At 41.4% G+C, this 12,500-nt stretch overlaps 1 protein-coding gene across 1 annotated transcript in view; it reads left to right on the top strand.

The window, feature by feature from the left end:
* The window catches only part of LOC135088899 (corticotropin-releasing factor receptor 1-like), a 41,225-nt gene that overhangs the window by 16,945 nt on the left and 11,780 nt on the right, over positions 1–12,500 (top strand). Inside the window, exon 3 of the mRNA XM_063983964.1 lies at positions 4,211–4,340. Within this exon, the coding sequence (XP_063840034.1) occupies positions 4,269–4,340 (72 nt within the window). The 5' untranslated portion in view covers positions 4,211–4,268. The remainder of the gene's footprint in view (positions 1–4,210; positions 4,341–12,500) is intronic.

Below are 12,500 nucleotides of genomic sequence, written 5' to 3'. Positions count from 1 at the left end.
CCTTCTCTTTCCCTCTTTACATCCTCCTTCATTCCTTTTCTCTTTTGTACCTTCCTTCTTCCTCTCTCCCTTCCTCCCTCTCCCTCCCTCCCTCCCTCTTTCGTGCTAAACAGTATCTCATTTGACTTAAGACCTAAAAATACTTCTGAGTTTTGTGTCCTGAAGGAGGGAAATAGTAAGAGAGAGAGAGAGAGAGAGAGAGAGAGAGAGAGAGAGAGAGAGAGAGAGAGAGAGAGAGAGAGAGAGAGAGAGAGAGAGAGAGAGAGAGAGAGAGAGAGAGAGAGAGAGAGAGAGAGAGAGAGAGAGAGAGAGAGAGAGAGAGAGAGAGAGAGAGGGAGGGAAAATAAGGAGAGGGGGAAAAAAAGATACATTTCAGTGGTGTTAAGAATTTAGTGTTACTGGTAATGAGTGTGAGGAGGAGGAGGAGGAGGAGGAGGAGGAGGAGGAGGAGGAGGAGGAGGAGGAGGAGGAGGGAAGAAGGAAAAAATAGAGTAATGAATACAGAGTCAAAGATTATGAGAAGATAGAGTGACACAAGGAGGAGGAGGAGGAGGAGGAGGAGGAGGAGGAGGAGGAGGAGGAGGAGGAGGAGGAGGAGGAGGAGGAGGAGGAGGAAATAATTGAAGGAAAGAAAATGAGAAACTAGAGTGACGTTAAGAAGAAAAACCACTAGAAGAAGAAGCAAGAGGAAGAGGAGGAGGAGGAGGTGTTAATAGGAAGAAAGGAAGCTGGGAGGATCACGTAATAGAAAGATAGTTTTTCCGTAACAAGATTACCTACTAAGATTCCTCCTCCTCCTCCTCCTCCTCCTCCTTCAGCGCCTCAGCTTTTAAGTATGAGACAAGAACAAAAAAGAAGAACAATGGAAGGAGAAAAACAAGAGAGAACAGAGAGAAGAACAACATCAGAAGTAAAGAAGACATTTAATTCTTATATTTAGAGAAGAAATATAAGGAATTATTAAGCAGGAAGGAGGAGGAGGAGGAGGAGGAGGAGGAGGAGGAGGAGGAAAGGAAGATCGAGCAGCAGCAGATATATTGTCCCTTATCTGCCTGTTCGTGATTTGCTACTCTATCTAATCTACGGACGAGGAGGAGGAGGAGGAGGAGGAGGAGGAGGAGGAGGAGGAGGAGGAGGAGGAGGAGGAGGAGGAGGAGGAGGAGGAGGAGGAGGAGGAGGAGGAGAAGAGAGGTGATCTTAATTAATGACTACCCTTCAATGTGTCACTCCTCACCCTTTCTTCTTCCCCTCTTCTTCCTCTCTCCCTTCTCGTCTCCCCTTACCTGTCACCTTGACCTCTTCCTCTCCCATCACTCCTTGTGGAAATTTCACGCACATCACTGCATTACTGGTTTGTGTTGTGATTTTGTATATGAATTGTAAAGTTATGTTAAAGGTTAATGAAGGTTAATCTAGTACAAACTAAGTATCAATTATTAAATTAAGTAAAAGCAAGGTAGAAGTGAACGAAAGGCGTATAGCTTTTGTTTCTGAAGTGGCGAGCTGGGAAGCAAGGAAGCACGTAACCTGTGTGCCTCGGTAGCAGTCGTCTGCCAGCCGTCATGAACACAAGTCCTTTTAAGACGCATTCGCTAAGTTGAGAATAACCTAAAAGCTCAGAACTATTGGATGATCGCAAGGAAGCTGCCTTAGCTACGAAAACACGGCCAGCCACTGGATTGGAACGCCCAGTGACAGCAGCTCATCTCCTCCTGCTGGCTCCAACCACAGCCAAGTTACAAGTTATCTATAATTATATTTAGCAATGCTTTCTGTGATTACGTGTTAGCTGGGAGACATTTGGGTGTAAGTTAAGGTTAAATAGTTCTCTCTCTCTCTCTCTCTCTCTCTCTCTCTCTCTCTCTCTCTCTCTCTCTCTCTCTCTCTCTCTCTCTCTCTCTCTCTCTCTCTCTCTCCTTTAAACCTCTCCCTTACCATACCCTCTTCCATCACTCCTCTGCCACTTCCTCTCTCTCCCCTTTCCTCTCACCCTTACCACACCTTCCCCCATCTCTCTCTCTCTCTCTCTCTCTCTCTCTCTCTCTCTCTCTCTCTCTCTCTCTCTCTCTCTCTCTCCCGTACCTAACATAGTGAGGAGAATATAAAGTAAGGGGAGAAGAGACAGAGGTGAAAGATGAGAGGGAAAAAGAGATGGAGAAAGATAAACAGGAGAAAGAGAAGAGAAAGGAAGGCGGGGAAAAATAAACGTAAAGGGAGTGAAATAAGAAGGGGAAGTGGAGAAAAACAGACGAGAAAGGGAAAAAGAGGAAGATGGAAGAACGTAGAATGAAAAGGAAGGGGAAAAAGAGGGAAGTGGAGGAAAGAGGGAGGATATGCGGTACTTTTTTCCAGAGAGAGAGAGAGAGAGAGAGATGAGGTTGTCATTTTTAACAAGGAATCAAGAAGGAGACAAAGTAGAATAATTAATTTGAAATGTACAAGGTAGACAGGTAGAGGGGGGAAGGAGGGAGGGAGGGCGGGAAGGGAGGAAGTGAGGGAGGGAAAGGAGATCGAAAAGGGATCCAATTATGAAAAACGGGGAGAGAGGAGAAAGGGAGGAGAATAGTGTTCTATTCCGTGAGAGAGAGAGAGAGAGAGAGAGAGAGAGAGAGAGAGAGAGAGAGAGAGAGAGAGAGAGAGAGAGAGAGAGAGAGAGAGAGAGAGAGAGAGAGAGAGAGAGAGAGAGACACTCACCAAGGAATAGTAAAACCGGTTTATTTCTCTCACACATGGAATACGAATCGGTGTGAGAAAGGAAAAAAAAACAAAGCAAAAAAGAAAAAAAAGAAAGAAAAAACAGAAGCAAACAACTCAGAAGAACATAAATAAAAAAATAAATAAATACAAAAAACAAGAATACCTTAACATCTTCATCAGACTACAGCTAACACAAGAACAACCCAAGACAAGGGAGGGAAGCTGCAAGAAGCCACCAGACCTACACATGGCACTCCCTACATCAGCGCCCGTCTATTTCCATCTGTCAGCCCAGTCTATAAATATGTCTAATCTTTGCATCAATAAGGGAGGAGACGCTTCTATGATTACCTTTCTGGATAATCTTCCTGGCCCTCTCCTTCAGGGACTGGCATCTCGCTGGGCTTCTCTTTAAAGTTTCTGTAGCTCTGTGTCAGCCCCCCTCCCCCCTCATACATGAAGTGAATGAAACAACTTCCCAGGTTCAATTCTATCTGGTTTTCTTATGTGCTATGATTACGTAAGGATTAAGATGAGTAAGTTTCATTGAATTTAAAGGCGAAACGCAGGTAACATTAAAATCACAATATTAAGGGAATACTGTCCAATATTCTAATTCATTGCTGATGATTTATTGAGTATTGGTTTGATGTTGTAATAGGAAGAATATTTTTTCTCCTCCGTATTACAACTTTTTCCTCTAAGTGCAAAGTTAAGATAAATATGAGTGTTTTGGGATTTGAACAAGCATGAGGGATATCAGAGGATTCTATCTTGGGACTTGAACAAGCTCGCAATTAGTGGAGTGGAGTGTGGCGGTGAGGATACACAGGATGAGGCAACAGAACCTAACTCCTCTAACGCTTCGATGGTTGAAGATTCTGATTGATCTGTGCTTTATAAGACTGTTGAAACGTTAGACAAATAATGAACCGCTTCAACTGGGTTTTCCAAGACTGTCGAGGCGTTAGAGAACAACAGATCTCTTTCGTCATCCTTTCTTTTTTCTGTCAAAACGTTAGAGAATATATACAGATCTCCTTCCACCCGTTTTCTAAGACTCATTGTTGACACGTTATAGAAATACAGATGTGGTGCTGCTTCAACCTATGTGTGTTTCTTCCTCTGCAGAAACGTTACAGAAATAAAAGATTTGCTTCATTCTCTGTTTTCTAAGACACGTTCTCTGTTGATACGTTAGAGAAATAGACCTGCTCCATCCTGTGCTTTCTAAGACTCTCTGTTGAAACGTTGCAGGAATACAGATCTCCTTCTTCCTCTAATGTTTCTCCGTCTGCGTTACCTAAGACTGTCGAAATGTTAAAGGTATACAGATCTGGTTCTTCCTCCAATGTTTCTCCGTCTGTGTTACCTAAGACTGTTGAAATGTTAAAGGAATACAAATTTACTTCTTCCTCCTGCGTTTCTCTGTCTGTGTTATCTAAGACTGTCGAAATGTCAAAGAAGTATTTCCTCACCGCCACAACTCACAGACTCCAATGTTCCCCCACAGGACGCTGGAGTGTGACCGCCTGAAGGTGCACAGGAACCTGGTGGCGGCGCTCATCATCATGTTCCTGGTGATGCTGGTGCTGACGGAGCCCTTTGTGTCCCGCCGTTCCTCCTACACCTACAGGGACGTGGTGAGTCTCCTGACGCGGCTGACGGGGTTGACACACTGGATAGGACTTCTACATGGCATCATATACTGAGATTAATTTCTACGTTTATTCGTGTTACCGATAGACTGTAAGCGAGAGAGAGAGAGAGAGAGAGAGAGAGAGAGAGAGAGAGAGAGAGAGAGAGAGAGAGAGAGAGAGAGAGAGAGAGAGAGAGAGAGAGAGAGAGAGAGAGAGAGAGAGAGAGAGAGGGTAGTAAATCAATGGAAGACTCAGTAATCAGGTTAGTGCCGAATCATCAGGAAGCCTTAAGATTAGATAGATTTATGGATGGGGATAATAGGTGGAAATAGGTAGGCATGTCTTATAGAGGGACTGCCACGTGTAGGCCTGATGGCTTCTTGCAGCTTCCCTTGTGTTCTTATGTTCTTATATTCTTCGCAGTGTAATTTTGGACACAGACACTGACAGAAGCTTTCTCTTACGTAAAAAAGTGTGTGTGTGTGTGTGTGTGTGTGTGTGTGTGTGTGTGTGTGTGTGTGTGTGTGTGTGTGTGTGTGTGTGTGTGTGTGTGTGTGTGAGCGCGCGCCTAAAGTGCCTGCAAGGAAGACACTTGAATGCCTTGGGAGAGTTAAGGAGAGAGAGGGAGAGTGAAGAGACGTGCTGAGGGAGAGGCGGAACGGAACACGTGAGAGAGAGAGAGAGAGAGAGAGAGAGAGAGAGAGAGAGAGAGAGAGAGAGAGAGAGAGAGAGAGAGAGAGAGAGAGAGAGAGAGAGAGAGAGAGAGAGAGAGAGAGAGAGAGAGAGAGAGAGAGAGAGAGAGAGAACAAGATAGTGGCGAATGGTGTTGTGTAATGGCGAACTGGAGAGGGAGGGAGAGGGAGGGAGAGAGAGGGAGAGAGGGAGGGTGAGAAGGAGGGAGATCATGTTGCTCACACGGAAATGCTTTAGGGTTGGAAGATGTCTGGAAGTGAGAGTGTAAATGTGAGAGGATGACTGGATGACTGGCTGACTGACTGGCTGGTTGGCTGACTGGTTGGCTGACTGATTTGTCGTGCTTACAGTTTTTCATGGTTGTGTCAGTTCTATCCGTCAAGTAGCGACCACGAGGAATATACAATACGCTGTTAAACTTTCTACATTTCCTTCAGTGATTTAAAGTACAATTATAATCTCCAGGTGTTCATCTTCAGCAACTTGGTATTAAGTTTCCATCAAGTCATTCACAAAAGTACCTGTATTTCATGTCACAGCAATTCAATGTCGATAAACTGCACATAGATACACAGGACATCAAACACAAATTCTATATCTAAACATCCCAACATAAAAACATCCTACAAATTACTTCCTCCTTTTCACCTTCATAAAATAATTACTGAGACTGCATCACACGTTTTTCTTTCTTTCCTTTTTTTTTTTTTTTTGCTGTAAGCTGAGGATACACCTTTGTCTTTTTATAACATGTAAGGTGTTGTCAGACATTTTGAGGCGGCCCTCCACCATGTTTGTGGTGAGGCACATCCTCGCGTCCCTCATCGCGCTATTTCTTGGCCAACGCACTCACAGTCTTTGCAATGACAACAGTTATACGGCTTATTTTTCTATTCATTTCACCCTTCTTATGAAACTTTAACACTCGTACTATGTAATCATGGCCTGTATACTTTCAAGGCACCGCACATCACCTCAGTAGAACACTAAGTTTAAAACACACACAGCCGTTTTGTGATCCGAGGCAAGGAGCGGTCACACAAGATAACTCCTCCTTATTTCAATGTGTCAATCACTGAACCCGTTATTCTATGTTTTAAAAATAACACGAGAGGCTAACCTACGTTCCCATATAGTTATTTTTCTCCCGGTCGATTGAATGATCTCCCTCAGCCGACCTCTTCATCTCTGCCCGGCCCCCTCGCCCACCACGGTCACAGTCCCTAATATTTATAACCTTCTTCCGTTTGGGTCAGGTCTCCGTGGCCTTTTCGTCGCCTCACGTCAATCTAAACAAAGCTGCTGCCATGGTACGGAGATTTTCTATACATTTTTACACCCGCTTTCTTCTTCGTTTTTTTTTTTTTTATTCTCCTTATTCATCCGTCTCCTTTTCTTGTTTCTTCTATCTTCTTTAGCTTCGTGGTGTTATCACAGACTGACTGGCTGACTGGTTGACTGACTGGCTGATTAATTAATATAGACTGACTGGCTGACTGACTTATTGACTGATTGACTGACTGGCTGGTTAATCAAGTAATGAAGTTATTTTTTTTATGCAAGAAGGCCACTGGCCAAGGGCAACAAAAAATTGTATAAAAAAAGATCTACTTAATGCCAGGTCCCATAGAGAATTCCAAATAGAAAAATCAAACAATGGCGGACAAGTGTTTTGAAACCTCCCTCTTGAAATAGAAGGAAGAAATACAGAAGTAGGCAGGGAGTTCCAGAGTTTACCAGAGAAAGGGATGAAGGAAAGAGAATACTGGTTAACTCTTACACTAGAGAGGTGGACAGAATAGGGTTGTGAGAAAGAAGAAAGTCTTAAGCAACGAGGCCGCGGGAGGAGGGGAGGCATGCTAATAAGATCACAAGCAGTTAGCGTTAAAATAGCGGTAGAAGAGAGCAAAAGATGCAACACTGCGGAGATGAGAAAGAGGCTGAAAACAGTCAGTTAGAAGAGAAGAGTTGATAAGACGAAAAGCTTTTGATTCCACTCTGTCTAAAAGCTTGCTATCAGTGGAATCCCCCTTGTGAAGCTTACTCCATACATGAACGAATAAAGCCGCTGTAGAGTTAGCACCTGAGGGGTGAGACAAATTGGCGGAGACTCCCAATTCCATAGAAACTGTCTTAGCAGGTGAGATATGAAGTTTCCAGTTTAGATTGATAGAATGAAAGACTGACTGGCTGAGTGGCTGATTCATTGACTTCCTGATAGGCGGAAAAATAGACTGATTGACTGACTAACTGATTCACTGACTGATTAGTGGAATGATGAACTGACTGACTGACTGATATTTCTTGTCTAACAGATGAACGGACTGACTGAATGATCCATTGACTTTTTGAATGGCAGACTGATTGAGTGAATGACCGACTGAATAACCAACTAAATAACTCCTTCTCTACATGAATGACTGATTAACTAACTCCCTGACTGACTGACTAACTACCTAACCAACCAACTGACAAAGAGAAACAAAATAGTTATAGCATCAGTGTTATAGGAAAAAAAAAACAGAAAAATAGATACAAGAACACACAAAAAGGGATAAACTAACTTAACAACAAAAAGATACAATAATATATAAAGATAAAAGAGAGAAAATAGAAACGAAGCGGAGTATGAATGTGCAGTATATATAAATAAATACAAGACGTGGAAACATAAGAGAAAAACCACAGTCAAAAAACAGAAAAACAATATAGCGAATGTTACGAAGAGTTTAGGATTGCACCAGTGTAATAAGAGACAACAGAGAGGATTCGTGATGTTTGAGTGTACAAAAACCAAAAAGGGTGAAAAATATGTGTAGGAGGAAGCGTCAGGAAAATGTATAAGAGAGGAGTGGGAGTGTTCTGCAGTATGGTGTTCTGTATCAGACGAGAGGAAGTATAGAACAGTATACCAAGAAGTGCTGATGTGTAGTAAAAGAAAACGGGAGCCTGTTAGTGTTTTTAGCCTGCCCTCTTGATATTAGTCTTAAGCGTTTATAGTTTATAGTAGGGGAAGGGTGTAGAAAAAAAAGGGGTGAGTGTGCTAATTAAGGAACAGTTGTAGAAGAATATAAAAAAAAATGTGGGGAATAGAGAATGTGAAGTGGGCGTAAGAGACGATAAGATGAGAATGTATTATATTTTAAAATTATGAAGACGCATTTAACAAGGACAGGCGTTGACGTGAAAGTGAAGGAAAATATAAAGGTAAAAAGAGCAGTGTAGAAGAGAATATCAGGTGAGTGTAAAAGGGTGAAAATTGAGTGCGTGTAAGATACGAAACTAAAATTATGAGGATTTGTAGGAAGAATTTAACAAGAACTGGTGGTCATGTAAATTACAGGTGAAGAATAAAAAGGTAGAAAAAACAGATAGAAAAGAGTGTGAGGGGAGTGTAAGCTGGTAAAATGAGAAAAAGAAAATGTAATGTAAGACGAATTCTGAAAAAAAAAAGAAGTAAGAGGCATTTAACAGTAACATATGTTGAAAAATAAGTATAAAAGATAAAACAAAAGATTAAAAAAAAAAGTAGAAAGTATTGTGAGGTGAGCGTAAGATAGTAAAAATAAGAGATTAATGTAAGAATGATGACGAAAAGTAGGAGGCATTTCACTAAAACACATATTGAAGTATAAGTTGAGAATAATAAAATAAAAAAAAGTTAAATAAAAGGAAAAAGAGTTGTGAAGTGACCTTAACGGAGTAAAGTGTAAGCGTAACAGAGAATATGAAGCCACCATTATACGTGACGATGTTAAAGGGGTAACTAACGAGAACACCTACTGAAGTGTAAGGTTTTAATGCATTTTTCTCACGTACCAGGGAAAGAGGTGGGGGAAGAGAGAGAGAGAGAGAGAGAGAGAGAGAGAGAGAGAGAGAGAGAGAGAGAGAGAGAGAGAGAGAGAGAGAGAGAGAGAGAGAGAGAGAGAGAGAGAGAGAATAAAAAAGGCCTATAGCAAAAAAAGAAAGAAGAGACCGATAACAAAAAAAGGGAGAGAACTAGGGCAGAAAAAGAGAGACAGAGAGACTTAGGAAAAAAAAATGAGACAGAGACTTAAGGCGAAAAAGAGATAGACAGGAAAAAAACAGAGAGAGAGAGAGAGAGAGAGAGAGAGAGAGAGAGAGAGAGAGAGAGAGAGAGAGAGAGAGAGAGAGAGAGAGAGAGAGAGAGAGAGAGAGAGAGAGAGAGAGAGAGAGAGAGAGATCTAGGGCAGAGAAAAAATAGAAAGATAGAAAGACCTCACTCACAATACCATTCCCTTAAAAAAAGAAAAAAAAAGGAAAGAAAAAAAAAGTCGAATAAATCAGTGAAAATATATAGAAAAAAGTCTTATAGTGAATCAGTGAAGGAGGACAAGGAGGAACAGTGACAAAGAGGAACACGGACGCAGACACTGATGCAGACACAGACGCAGACTTCTCTATTGTGGCAGGTAAATCAGGTGGGAATGCACAGGTGTGGGGCGGGACAGGTGACAATTTATCGCATGTGGGCTGGTGTATAATGTGTGACGTGATTTATTTCGTACGTTTGAATTTGGAATGCAGGAATGATTTTTTTTTTTTTTTTTGGTATACGGTGGTGGTGGCGGTGGTGGTGGTGGTGGTGGTGGTGGTGGTGGTAATGATGATATTGATATTTAACAATTTTACATCTCTCTCTCTCTCTCTCTCTCTCTCTCTCTCTCTCTCTCTCTCTCTCTCTCTCTCTCTCTCTCTCTCTCTCTCTCTCTCTCTCTCTCTCTCTCATAAATCACTCCCAGCTCTGATGATTTGACATCGAAAAATAAAGTGCTTTTTGAAATACGAAAAATAAAAAAATTACAGGAAATTGCGTGTGTGTGTGTGTGTGTGTGTGTGTGTGTGTGTGTGTGTGTGTGTGTGTGTGTGTGTGTGTGTGTGTGTGTGTGTGTGTGTGTGTGTGTGTGTGTGTGTGTGTGTGTGTGTGTGTGTGTGTGTGTGTGTGTGTGTGTGTGTGTGTGTGTGTGTGTGTGTGTGTGTGTGTGTGTGTGTGTGTGTGTGTGTGTGTGTGTGTGTGTGTGTGTGTGTGTGTGTGTGTGTGTGTGTGTGTGTGTGTGTGTGTGTGTGTGTGTGTGTGTGTGTGTGTGTGTGTGTGTGTGTGTGTGTGTGTGTGTGTGTGTGTGTGTGTGTGTGTGTGTGTGTGTGTGTGTGTGTGTGTGTGTGTGTGTGTGTGTGTGTGTGTGTGTGTGTGTGTGTGTGTGTGTGTGTGTGTGTGTGTGTGTGTGTGTGTGTGTGTGTGTGTGTGTGTGTGTGTGTGTGTGTGTGTGTGTGTGTGTGTGTGTGTGTGTGTGTGTGTGTGTGTGTGTGTAGGGAGGATCGCCAATGAGAGGTGACGGCAGGCAGGGGGAGGAGCAAGGGCGGAAGTTGAGGCTGATAAATCTATGCACATTGCCAGGACAGCAGCAGCGTAGCATTACCGCGGCAACATTACCACTCACCCTTAAAGACTCACCCAGAATGACAAGAACCTAACCTAACCTTACCAAACACAAGGACATAACCAAACCAAACGTAATGTCATATAATCTAACTTAATTAACCAAACGGAAGATAAGACCGTAACCCAATCAAAAACTATTTACTATAATCTAAACCTAACTTATAACGGAACACAAGAACGCGAAATAAACATAATTTAATATAATCTAGCTTAACTTAACGAAATATAAAACATTACCAAAGCAAATATAGTGTAATATAATCTAACTTAACCTAACAACATAAACACGTAAACTAAACCAACATAATTCAATATACTCTAACATTACATAACATAAGAACTTAACCTTATCTAACTCGATCTAATCTACGTAGCCTTCCAACTTAATGTAAACTAATTTAAGAACATGGCCTGAACATAACTCAATTTAACCTACCCTAAAAAAGCTAACATAATCTAACATAACATACTAAAAAAAACACTGGAACTTAACATAATTTAATCTAATCTAACATAGCATTATCTAACTTAAGAAGAACATGACCTAATTTGATCTAACCTTATCTAACCCAATACAACAAAAGAAACCCATAACTTACCCTGACCTAAGCTTATCTAATCTAACGCAATATAAAGTACTATAATCTAACCTAATCTAACCTAACCTGACGTGACCAAACCTAACCTAACCTGACGTGACCTAACCTAACCTAACCTAACCTGACCTAACATAACATAATCTAACCTAACGTAACCAACCTAACCTAACGTGAGCTAACCTAACATAACCTAACATGACCTGACCTAACCTAACGTAACCTAACCTGACCTAACATAACATAACCTAACATGACCTAACCTAACCTAACGCGACATAACCTAACCTAATATAACCTAACATGACCTAACCTAACCTGACCTAACGTATTCTAGCCTAACATAACCTAACTTAACATGGCCTAACCTACTCTAGTCTAGCCAAACCTAACCTAATTAAACAACTCAGCCACGTATGAAAAACCTTAACTATATAACCCAAAATACACACCCGACCTACACCAACACCTGACCTGAGTTGACCTGAGTTGACCTGCCTCACTCCTCCCTTCCCCTAGTTAAAAAGGCCCCAGGTCATGTTCCCCTTTTCCTTCATTTCCCACTTGATTTCTGGGTAATAACACCTCCCCTCTCCCCTCCCCTCTTTTCTCCCCCTCCCCTCTCTCTCTCCTCTCCCCTCTGATGTGATTCTCGTCCCCTCTGGCTCCTGTTACCCAGTCCCATCCGTTCTGTTGTGGTGGGAAGGGACAAGAGAGCGTCATGTTCCCTTCCCATCACTTTCCTTGTCTCTTCCACTATTCACCTCCTTTATTTCCCCTTCTCTTGTCTCTCGTCCCGTTTTCCCTGATTTTATTATTTTTTTTTACTTTGATTTCTATTTTAGTTTCCGTTTCTCTCGTCTTTCTCGTTTTCTTTATTTTTTTCTTATTTGTTTATTTTCCTTTTCTCTTGTTTGTCTCTTGTTTGTTTTCTTTCCTACATTTTTTTTCGTTCTTAATTGCTTGGTTTAGTTTCCCTTTATTTATTTATTTTTACTTTCTTTATATTTTTCTTTGCAACTCTCTCTCTCTCTCTCTCTCTCTCTCTCTCTCTCTCTCTCTCTCTCTCTCTTGGTTTAGTTCCCCTTTCTCTTATCTCTTTTTCCTTCTTATTTAGTTCCTTTATCATATTCTTCTTAATTACCTTAGTTTCCCTTTCTCTTCTCTATCTCTTTCTCTTATTTAGTTCCTTTATTTATCTTCTTGCTCATATATTTTTCTTATTTCTTCTGACTTATCTTTCTTTTCTCTTTACTTTCTCGTCTACTTTCTCTGTTTGTCTCACGTATTTTCCTTTTCTTCCTTCCTGCATCATTTACATTTTTTTTATTTCCTCTCCTTTCATCACCCCTTCATCTCTTTCCTATTCCTTATTCTCTATTAATCTTTTTTTCCTTCTTACACTTCTTACAT

This window comes from Scylla paramamosain, chromosome 32, assembly GCF_035594125.1.
Source record: "Scylla paramamosain isolate STU-SP2022 chromosome 32, ASM3559412v1, whole genome shotgun sequence".
NCBI classification, from domain to species: Eukaryota; Metazoa; Arthropoda; class Malacostraca; order Decapoda; family Portunidae; genus Scylla; species Scylla paramamosain.
The sequence above is the reverse complement of the archived record's forward strand: the minus strand, read 5'-3'. Positions and strand labels throughout refer to the sequence as shown.